This window comes from Numida meleagris, unplaced genomic scaffold, assembly GCF_002078875.1.
Source record: "Numida meleagris isolate 19003 breed g44 Domestic line unplaced genomic scaffold, NumMel1.0 unplaced_Scaffold307, whole genome shotgun sequence".
Lineage (NCBI taxonomy): Eukaryota > Metazoa > Chordata > Aves > Galliformes > Numididae > Numida > Numida meleagris.
Window position 1 is genome coordinate 82,374 of NW_018364545.1, and position 11,485 is coordinate 93,858.

The 11,485-nt window shown below is 53.0% G+C and overlaps 1 protein-coding gene across 1 annotated transcript in view; it reads right to left on the reverse strand.

The window, feature by feature from the left end:
• DHX34 (DExH-box helicase 34) overlaps nucleotides 1–11,485 on the reverse strand; it is a 26,639-nt gene that overhangs the window by 697 nt on the left and 14,457 nt on the right. The window contains exons 8-13 of the mRNA XM_021382889.1: nucleotides 10,334–10,434; nucleotides 9,093–9,341; nucleotides 7,443–7,619; nucleotides 7,234–7,357; nucleotides 5,901–6,081; nucleotides 1,005–1,321 (exon numbers count right to left, since the gene is read on the reverse strand). Coding sequence (XP_021238564.1) covers nucleotides 5,948–6,081; nucleotides 7,234–7,357; nucleotides 7,443–7,619; nucleotides 9,093–9,341; nucleotides 10,334–10,434 — 785 coding nt within the window. The 3' untranslated portion in view covers nucleotides 1,005–1,321; nucleotides 5,901–5,947. The remainder of the gene's footprint in view (nucleotides 1–1,004; nucleotides 1,322–5,900; nucleotides 6,082–7,233; nucleotides 7,358–7,442; nucleotides 7,620–9,092; nucleotides 9,342–10,333; nucleotides 10,435–11,485) is intronic.

Below are 11,485 nucleotides of genomic sequence, written 5' to 3' on the forward strand. Positions count from 1 at the left end.
GGATGGGATTGGGATGGGGAATGGAACTGGAATGGGATGGGATTGGGATGGGGAATGGAACTGGAATGGCATGGGATTGGGATGGGGAATGGGATGGAGGATGGGATTGGGATGGGGAATGGAACTGGAACTGGAATGGGGGATTGGGGATGGGGAACAGATTTGGGATGGGGATGGGACTGGGATGGGGAATGGGATTTGGGATGGGGATAGGGAATGAAACTGGGATGGAGATGGGATGGGATTGGGAATGGAACTGGGATGGGGAATTAAATTGGGATGGGAACTGGGGATGGGATGGGGATGGGGAATGGAATCAGGATGAGGGATTGGGGACAGGAAATGGGACGGGGATGGAACTGCATTGAGGGATTCGGATAGGAAATGGGATTGGGATTGGGATAGGGAATGGGATTGGGATGGGGAATGGGATTGGGATGGGGAATGGGATTGGGATAGGGATTGGGATTGGGATGGGGAATGGGATTGGAATGGGAACGGGATAGGAAGGGGATGGGGAATGGGATGGAAATGGGATGGGGAACGGAACTGGGATGAGGGACTGGGGACAGGGAATGGGATGGGGATGGGATGGGGAATGGAACTGGGGTCTGGGATGGGGAATGGGATTTGGGATGGGAACTGGGGATGAGGAATGGAATGGAAATGGGATGGGGAATGGAACTGGGGTTTGGGATGGTAAATGGAACTGAGAAGGGGAATGGATTGGGATGGGAATTGGGGATGGGATGGGGATGGGGAATGGGATTGGAATGGGAACTTGGGATAGGATGGGGATGGGGAATGGAATGGAAATGGGACAGGGAATGGGACAGGGAATGGGATGGGGAATGGAATTGGGGTTTGGGATGGGGAATGGAACTGAGATAGGGGATGGGATTGGGATGGGAACTGGGGATGGGGAATGGGATGGAAATGAGACGGGGAATGGAATTGGGATGAGGGACAGGGAGTGGGATGGGGATGGGATGGGGATGTGATACCGGACATGATGAGGACGGGGATGGGACAAAGCCCCCCACGTTCTGTGCTCAATGACACCAGAATTTCTCCACATCAGCTCCGCAGGGACCACCAAACCAAGGCTGCAGCGAGGCAGGGGTGGTGGGGGCATGGGGGGGGGACCGCCCGCGTCGCACCGATGTCACACATCGCACTGACGAGCAGCACCGCTGCCATTAATAAATTAACTCCGTCTCCTCATTAAGGCGGCGTGAAGGTGAACTCCGAGAGATCCCCTGCGCTGAGGGGACGAACACCGCCGGTCTGGGCCGGAAGCGAGACGAATCGTTTCGTTTTCCTGTTAAAATTAGAATTCTGGGGGTTGGAAGGAGATAATGAGCTCTCGGGTCCCTCCCACCAACCGCTGTAGGATTCCGATGTTCTGTGATCTTTAGGGTCCATCCAACCCAACCGCTGTAGGGTTTCGTCTCTCTGGGAACTTCAAGATCCCAACCCAACCCAACCGCTGTAGGATCCCGTGGTTCTATGATCTTTAGGGTTTCTCCAACCCAACCATTGTAGGATTCCATGGTTCTAAGATCATCAGGGACTCTCCCACCCCAACCACAGTACGACCCACTGTTCTATGATCTTTAGGGTCCCTCCAACCCAACTACTGTAGGATCCCATGGTTCTATGAACTTTAGGGCTTCTTCCAACCCAACCTTTTGAGGATTCCACGGTCTTACAACCTTTAGGGCCCATCCCAACCCAACCATTGTGGGATTTCATGGTTTTAGGGTCTTGAAGGCCTCTTCCAACCCAACCATAGTAGGATCCCAGGGTTCTATGATCTTTAGGGTTCCTCCAACCCAACCATTGTAGGATCCCATGGTTCTATGATCTTTAGGGTCCATCCAACCCAACCATTGTAGTATCTCATGGTTCTGAGATCATTAGGGACTCTCCCAACCCAACCATTATAGGATTTCATGGTCCTATCGCCTTTAAGGTCTCCCAACCCAACCACTGTAGGATCCCATGGTCCTACGATCCTTAGGGCCTCTTCCAACCCAACCATTCCACAACTTTTGTGCTGCCAAGGAGATGCAGAAGATGCCTCAACTCATCCCTACTCACTCCCCCTGTTTTCCTCTCCGCTTTTCACCCCTCTTCCTCAGAAATGAGGACCAGACCTAAAACCACACGCACACACGAAGCGTCCGACGGAACTTCCGCGCTATTTTTTTCCACCCTAAAATCAGTGGGAACACCCGAGCGTCTCCTCCAGGAGGTTCGTCGTCATTCCGCTTCCAAACCGACTTAATTAAGGAGACGATGATTTATCAGAGAGAGCGTCAGACGACGACTTCCCCTTTTTGCTTAATTATAGGCACGAGTTGGAAGAGTGACGGAAAATAGAGTGGCAAAGATTTCCTTTCACGCAATGGATGCCCTGGAGATATTTCCTTTGCTCTTTTATCATCAGAGCTGGGATCATCTCGTATTTTTAGCCTAATTGCTGCAGCTTAATTTGGGTAATAGTTGGTAACAGCGGCTTATGCAAAGTGGCGAGTGTAGAAATCGCGGAGAGAAGGAAAATCAGGAGGAAAGATGGCATAAAAAAGGTGAAACTAAGCAGAAATCTCCCAAATAATAATGAGAAGGGGATGGAGAGAGCTTTGGGATGGGAAAGCTGTGGCGTTCCCATGGGGATGGAATTCCTCAATGAGGGAATGGAGAAATCACGAAGAGAAGAAAAATCACGAAGAAAATGGAGTGAAAAGGTAAAATTAAGTGAAAATCTCTGAAATAATAACGAGGAGAAGGGGAAGGAGAGAGCTTTGGGATGGGGAATGGGTGGTGTTCCCACAGGGATGGGAATTCCTCAAAGAAAGGAAATGATTTCGCCTTCAGGAAACGAAGGAAAATTACTTCCCTTTTTTGGGGATGATGGAAAACTCTTAATTTTGATGTTAATGAGGGAATGGTATTTGTACCATAAAAGGGAAAATGTCCCCAAATTCATCGGAAATGTGGAAGCGAGATTGATCGGGGAACAAAGCATTGAGTTTTGGGGGACGATCCACTGGGTTTTAGGGAATGACACGTTGGGATTTTGGGGAAGAAAGTGTCAAATTTCAGGGCACGAAGCATTGGGGTTTGGGAAATGATCCATTGGGTTTGGAATTATCCATTTTTTTTTAATACAATCCATTGGGTTTTGGGAATGAAGAGTTTTTGGGGAACAAAGAGTTTTTGGGGAACGATCCATTGGGTTTAGAATTCTCCTTTTTTTTTTTTTTTTATACAACCCATTGGGTTTTGGGGAATAACGAGTTTTGGAGAAGGATTAATTGGGTTCTGAATTATCTACTGGTTTTTGGGGGGCACAAACCGCTGTTTTTTGGGGAACGAAGCGTTGAGTTTTGGGAATGATCCATTGGGTTTTGGGGAATGACACGTTGGGTTTTTGGGGAACAAAGCACTGAGTTTTGGGGCACAAAGCATTGGGGTTTGGGGAACGATCCATTGGGTTTAGAATTCTCCTTTTTTTTGATACAAGCCATTGGGTTTGGGGGAATAACGAGTTTTGGAGAAGGATTCATTGAGTTCAGAATTATCTGGCGTTCTTTGGGGAGCGAAGCGTTGAGTTTTGGGAACGATCCATTGGGTTTTGGGGAACGACACGTTGGGTTTTTGGGGAAGAAAGTGTTGAATTTCGGGGCACGAAGCATTGGGATTTGGGGAACGATCCATTGGGTTTAGAATTCTCCTTTTTTTTGATACAAACCATTGGGTTTTGGGGAATAACAAGTTCTGGAGAAGGATTCATTGGGTTCAGAATTATCTGGCGTTCTTTGGGGAGCGAAGCGTTGAGTTTTGGGAACGATCCATTGGGTTTTGGGGAAAAACACGTTGGGTTTGGGGGGGAAGAAAGTGTTGAATTTTGGGGCACAAAGCATTGGGGTTTGGGGAACGATACACTGAGATCTGGGGGAACAAAGCACTGGCTTTTCAGGAGTCAACCCCATTTTTGGCTTTTTTCCTCCCAATTCCCCACGGATGTTTCGTTGTTTTTTTTTTGTTGAACAACTCCTTTTTCGCCTTAATACGAGAAGAAAACCCTCAAGCCCTCCCCGTCCTTAATCGCCATTAATCAGCACAAGCTGACGAACGAGCCCACGGGCGCCGCATCCCCTCCCCCAATTAGCGGGGCTGCGCTAATGAAGTCGGACACCGCTGCTTTTCACACTCCCTCGTCAAATTAATGACGAACCCTGCTCTGATGACCCCCCCCCCCCATCCCCGGCTCGTTTTCGCGCTCGGGTTAACGAAGCACCGTCACCACCGGGGGCGTGGGGGGTGGGGGGATTTCCTAATGAGGGGTTTGATATCAGGGGGAGGAGGAGGGGGGGGTCGGCATCTTGTTAGTTTTATTAATTTGATAAATTATTATTGAAATGGTTGGGCGGCTCTACAGAACTCCTGAGTGCTCTACAGGGTCCTTGGGTGCCCTATAGGGCCCTTGGGTGCTCTGCAGGGTCCTTGAGTGCTCCATGGGGCCCCTGGAAGCTCTATAGGGTCCTTCAGTGCCCCATGGGGCCCCTGGAGGTTCTACAGGTCTCCTGGGTGCTCTATGGGGCCCTTGGGTGCTCTATAGGGTCTCTATGGGCTCCTGGAGGTTCTACAGGTCCCCTGGGTGCTCTATAGCGTCCTTGGGTGCCCTATAGGGCCCTTGTGTGCTCTGCAGGGTCCTCGGGTGCTCTATGGGGCCCCTGGAGGCTCTATAGGGTCCTTGAGTGCGCCATGGGGCCCCTGGAGGTTCTACAGGTCCCCTGGCTGTTCCATAAGGTCCTTGGGTGCCATATAGGGCCCCTGGGTGCTCTATAAGGCCCTTGGGTGCCCTACAGGGCCCCTGAAAGCTCTATGGGACCCATGGTCACTCTACAGGGCCTATAGGACCCTTGGTTGCTCTGCGGGACCTCCAACTGCTCCATAGAGCCTTTGGAAGCTCTATGGGGCCTCTGGTTGCCCTATGGGGCTACTGGTCATCCTATGGGGCCTCTGAGTTCTCTATAGGGCCCCCGGGGCCTCTATGGGGCCTTTGGGTGCCCGAATTTGGGCAATTTCGGGGCCCACTTGGGGCTTTTCCACCACTGTCCCAAGCCCTCAAAACCCGCTTTCTGACCCCAAACTGCTGCTTTCCGACCCCAAAATGACGAATGTTTTTGGGTGCGCACCCCCTCACCGCTCACGGGGATTTCTGAGGGTGCGAGGTGAAAAAGAAATGGGCATTTTTCCCCCCCCAAAAAAGGGGAAAAAAAAAGAAAATGTGCCCCCAGCCTCTCCTGCGATGCTCGTTGCCATGGCGACAGCATCTCCCATCCCACCCTGTTGTCACGGCAACGGGGAATCCCCCCCTCCCCCCTTTCTCTAGGACTGGAAAAAATGAGGACAAATCAAAGAAATTCAGCAAAGTTTGGGTTGGCGACGCCAAAAAAAAAAAGCAAAACCCAATGATGGTGGTGGAGAGCGAGCAGAGATGGAGGAGAAGCCAAAAATCTGCGTATTTCAAGTCCCCTTTCAACGCTTTGGGTTTTTTTTGGGGGTACTTTCTTGGGCTCTATCTTATTTTGGGGCCCCCCCTTTGGTGATATCGAGGTCTGGGGGGGGGGCAACAAGCGTCCATTTTGGGCTCTTTTGGGGTTTTTTAATCATTTCCCCCTCTCCCGCAGCAGCGGTAGAGCAGCGTCCTGCCGCCGCGCTCTTTCCCCCCAAACCCCATTGATTTCCACCTTCCCCCCCCCCCCCCCCCACCCCCCCCCCACCCCACCTTCCCCCCCCCCCCCCCCCACCCCCCCCCCACCCCACCTTCCCCCCCCCCCCCAAAAACCACATGAAAAAACCCCATTCCCCCCCCCAGTGTGACGTACAGGGTGGGAGGCGGGGGTCCCGAATCTCCCTTTTGGGATTTCTCCCATCAGCGGTGCTGCCGCCGGTGCCGGAGGATCTCGGTGGGGGTGAAGGAGAAATCCCGCTGGCACACGTCGCAGTGGTACGGCCGCTGGAGGGCTGAGGTTGGGGGGCAGCCGTGGGGCTCCTCGTCTTGGGGTTCTGCGAGGACACAGCGGGGTCACAGCCTCCTGCCTCTGCCCCACACCCCTTCCTTCCACCCTTATCCCCGTATCCGTGCCCTTCCCAGACCCATTTCTTTTATCGTCATCCCCCAAACCCTTTTTTCCCCCTGTCACCCGTCTCAAAACCCTTTTTCTCATCACCAACCCCCCCCAAAAAAACACTTATTTTCCCCATAACCAACCCCAAAATCCTCTTCTTCTGTAGAACCCAGGACCCCAGTCCCCATAGAACCCAGGACCCCTATCCCTATAGAACCCAGGACCCCTGTCCCCATAGAACCCAGGACTCCTGTCCCTAGAGAACCCAGGACACCCATCCCCATTGAACGAAGGACCCCTGTCCCCACAGAACCCGGGACCCCTGTCCCCACAGAATCCGGGACCCCTGTCCCCACAGAACCCGGGACCCCTGTCCCCATTGAACCCAAGACTCCTGTCCCCACAGAACCCAGGATCCCAGTCCCCATAAAACCCAGGACCCCTGTCCCCACAGAACCCGGGACCCCTGCCCCCATAGAACCCAGGATACCTGTCCCAAATGAACCCAGGACACCCGTCCCCATTGAACCCAGGACCCCTGTCCCCATAGAACCCAGGACCCCTGTCCCCACAGAACCCAGGACCCCTGTCCCCACAGAACCCAGGACCCCTGTCCCCACAGAACCCAATACCCCTGTCCCCACAGAACCCAATACCCCTGTCCCCACAGAACCCAGGATACCTGTCCCAATTGAATCCAGGACACCCATCCCCATTGAACCCAGGCCCCCTGTCCCTATAGAACCCAGGACCCCTGTCCCTACAGAACCCAGGACCCCTGCCCCCACAAAACCCAGGACACCCATTCCCATAGAACCCAATACCCCTGTCCCCACTGAACCCAATACCCCTGTCCCCACAGAACCCAATACCCCTGTCCCCACAGAACCCAATACCCCTGCCCCCATAGAACCCAGGATACCTGTCCCAATTGAATCCAGGACACCCATCCCCATTGAACCCAGGCCCCCTGTCCCCACAGAACCCAGGACCCCTGTCCCCACAGAACCCAGGACCCCTGTCCCCATAAAACCCAAGACCCCTGTCCCCATGAACCCCCCACGTCCCCATCCCGCCCCCGAGGACCCACCGTCCGGCGGCCGACACGCGTTCTCGTGGCAGACGCGCTCCATGGGGGTGAAGGGCGCGTGGAGCCCGCAGTGGGGACACGTCCAGAAGCTCCGGAGACACTCGTTGTAGAGGTCCGCGTCCGTCTGCAGGGGACACGGGGGACGCCGGGAGGTGACAAGGGACAGCGGGACGAGGGACGGCGTGGGGGGAGGGGGACATGCGACTCACCGCCAAGCAGTTGTAGGTGAGGAACTGGGTCACGCGGTGACCGCCCTTCGTTTCGTGGGGTTTCATCTCCATCCCCTGGAAGAGCCCCGGGAGCTGCGGGAACGCCGTCACCGTCTGGGGTCCGACGTAGAGAGAGCGCTGCTGCAGTGCTGTCAGCTGGCGCAGGCGGTACGGCACCTGGGGGTTGGGGGGGAAATGTGGGGTGGGGGTGTGGGGCACCGTGGGGTCACCCCAAGTCTTCCTCCGACCCAACGTTGGGGGCAGGTTGCGTCTCCGAAGGGAGACATGCCCCACGTTGGGATCCATCCTCATTGGGGTTGATGGGATCTCCCAATTCTCCGGGGAGGGATTCTTCAGCCCCGGCGTCGCCTCGTGGCTCTATACTGGGCTCCCAGTAAGCTTGTGTCCCCCTTGGACTGGTTTCCAGCCTATGGGACACCTCGCAGTGGGGCCCCGTCCCCCTTGTAACGGGATTCTGTCCCGTTTGTCCAAATTCCGTTGGACGGCACCAACATCTCCCCAGTTTTGTGTCATTAAAACGCTACACCCGATTTTGGGTCATGAGAAGACCCAAACGTCCCCATTTTTGTGCCATGAAACCACCTAATCCAACACGACCCAACACAACAAACCCCAACAAACCCCTCAAAAAAAACAACAAAACCCCCACAAAACCCCAACGACCCCAACAAAACCCCACAAAACACAATCAAATCCGACCAAACCCAAACAAATCCCAATAAAACCCATCCAATCCCAATAAAACCCCAATAAAACCTCAACCAAACCCAACAAAAACCAACTAAACCCCCAAAAAAACCCAACAAATCCGCTCAAGAGCCAAAGAAACCCATGCAAAATCCTAACCAAACCTCAACCCAACCCCACTAAACCCCACAAACCCCAACAACGCCCCACAAAACCCAAGAAAACTCATCAAAACCCTATGAAAACCCTACAGACTCCTTCAAAACCCAACTAAACCCAAAACAAATCCCAACCCAACCCCAACCCAATAAAACTACACAAAATCCAACAAAACCCCAACAACCCTCAACCAAATCCATCAAAACCTCCCTAAAAACCCAAAATAAACCCACTAACTCCCTTGAAACCCAGCTAAACCCCCCAAAATCCCAACCAAATCTCACAAAACCCCACAAAAACCCACAAAACCCCCAACTCAACTCAACTCAACCCCACAGAACTCAACCAACACCACCAAAACCCAACCAAATCCCAAGAAACTCCAATCAAACCCCACCATACCCCACAAAACCCCAAGAAACCCCATATCACAACCCAACTCCAACAGAACCCATCAAAACCTTGACCTAACACCAACCAAATCCATAAAAACGCCCAAAAAACCCACAAAACCCTCAACCCAACTCAACTCAACCCCACAGAACTCAACCAACACCACCAAAACCCAACCAAATCCCAATAAATCCCAATCAAACCTCACCATACGCCACAAAACCCCAAGAAACCCCATATTGCAACCCAACTCCAATGGAACCCATCAAAACCTCGACCTAACACAAACCAAATCCATAAAAACACCCAAAAAACCCACAAAACCCCCAACCCAACTCAACTCAACCCCACAGAACTCAACCAAACCCCACCAAAGCCCCCCAGACCCACCTCCTCCTGCAGGAACTCCAGCAGCCCTCGTCTCAGCGCAGCCATGTCCCGCTCCCCGGGCTCTGCCCCACCGCTGCCCCCCAAGCGCTGATCCAGGAGTTGCTCCCAGGCGGCGCGGAGCCGCAGCGCGGTCCCCAGGAGCCGCAGCGCCGAGTTGGGGTCCGGGAGGAGCAGCTCCAACCATTGGTCTGCCACCAGCAGCGTGCAGTCCGCGTTGGTGTCCAGAGAGCGGGAGAAGAGCAGGAGGGTCTGGGGGCAGAGGGGAGAGGGCTTATGGGGAGGGGAAAGGGGAGGGGAAAGGGGAGGGGGTGTGGGTTGGAGGGGAAGGGGAAAGGGAAGAGGATGGGGGAGGGGGAAGGGGAAGGAGAGGAAGGGAAAGGGGAATAAGATGTGAGAAAGGGGGAGGGGAAGAGAATGGAGGGCAAGAAGGAGAGGAAAAAGAATGGGATGTGGGGAGGGAGAGAAAAAGGGAGAGGAAGGGGGTGGAGAGGAAGGGGAAGGAGAAAGGGAAGGAGAGGAAAGAGTACAGGATGTGAGGAAGGGGATGGAGGGAGGGGAAGGGGAATACGATGTGAGGAATGGGAAGGGGGAGGGGGGAATAGGATATGGGGAATGCGATAGAGAGATAAGGGAAGAGGGAGAGGAAGGGGAATAGGATGAGAAGAAGGGAAAAAGGAAGAGGAAGAGAAAGGGAGGAGGTAGGAGGAAAAGGGAGAAGAAGGGGAATGGGACGTCAGGAAAGCGGAGGGGAGAGAAGGGAAGAGGAAAAGGGACAGGGAGAGGAAGGGGAAAAAGGATGTGAGGAAGGGGAAGAGGAAGGAGTAGGGGAAAAAGCTGGGGAAGGGGAACTAGGATAGGATGTGAGCAAATGGAAGGGGACATGGGAAAAGGAAAGGGAAGGGAGGAAGAGGAAAGACAAAGGGATGGAGAGGAAAGGGGAAGGGGATATGGATGGAGAGGGAAAAGAGGATGAAGAGGAAGAGGAAGGGACAGAGAGAGAGGGGAACAGGGAGACGAAAGGGATGGAGAGGAAAAAGAAGAAGAGGAGGAAAGGGATGAAGAGGAAGGAGGAGAGGAAAGGGAAGAAGGGGATGGAGAGGAAGAGGAAAGGCAAAGGAGATGGAAAGGAAGAGAGAGAGGCTGAAGAAAGGGAAGAGGATGGAGAAGAAGGGGATGGCAATGGGGAGGAAGAGGAAGGCAATGGGGAGGAAGAGGAAGGCAGTGCAGCACAGGGAGTCCACCTGCAGAGCGGGGACGCGGATGCAGTTGACCAGGTAGGGCTTGGTGGTCTCCAGCAGCGAGACGAAGGCGAGCAGCTGGTGGTGGGAGCTCATCCCGTCCTCTGGGGGGGGACAGGGGGACATCTCAGCTGGGTTCGGTCCCTCCCCGTGCCCAGTGACCCCAAAAAGCCAATAGGGTCATTGGGTGACCCCGAAAAAATAATGGTATTGCCAATGGGTGACCCAAAGCTCCCCATAATTGGCAACGGGTGACCCAAAGTCCTCAATATCACCCATGGGTGAACCAAAATCCCTGATACTGCCAATGGGTGACCCAAAAACAACCAGTATCCCCAGTGGGTGACCCCAAAAAAACTAAATATTGCCAACAAGTGACTCCAAAAATCCCCAAATCACCAATGGGGGACCCAAAAAAACCCAAATATCACCAACGAATGGCCCCAAATACCCAAAATTGTCAACAGGTGACCCAAAAAACCCAAATAACTTCAACGGGTGACCCAAAAATTCCCCACATCATCAACAGGTGACCCCAAATCCCCACTATGATTGCCAATGGGTGACCCAAAAACCCAAATATCACCAATGAGTGACTACAAAAAAACCCAAATCACCAATGAGTGACCCCCAAAAAAAACAAATATTGCCAATGAATGGCCACAAATACCCAAAATCGTCAACAGGTGACCCCAAAAAACCCAAGTATCAGCAATGGGTGACCCAGAAAAACCCAAATATCACCAATGAGTGACCCCAAAAAAACCCAAATCACCAATGAGTGACCCCCAAAAAAACAAATATTGCCAATGAATGGCCACAAATACCCAAAATCGTCAACAGGTGACCCAAAATCCCCAATATTATGGCCAATGGGTGACCCGAAAACCCAAATATCACCAATGAGTGACCCCAAAAAGCCCCAGATCACCCACGAGGGACCCAAAAAAAACCCAAATCATCAATGAGTGACCCACAAAAAAACAAATATTGCCAATGAATGGCCCCAAATACCCAAAATCGTCAACAGGTGACCCAAAATCCCCAATATTATTGCCAATAGGTGACCCAAAAACCCAAATATCACCAATGAGTGACACCAAAAAGCCCCAGATCACCCACGAGGGACCCAAAAAAAACCCAAATCATCAATGA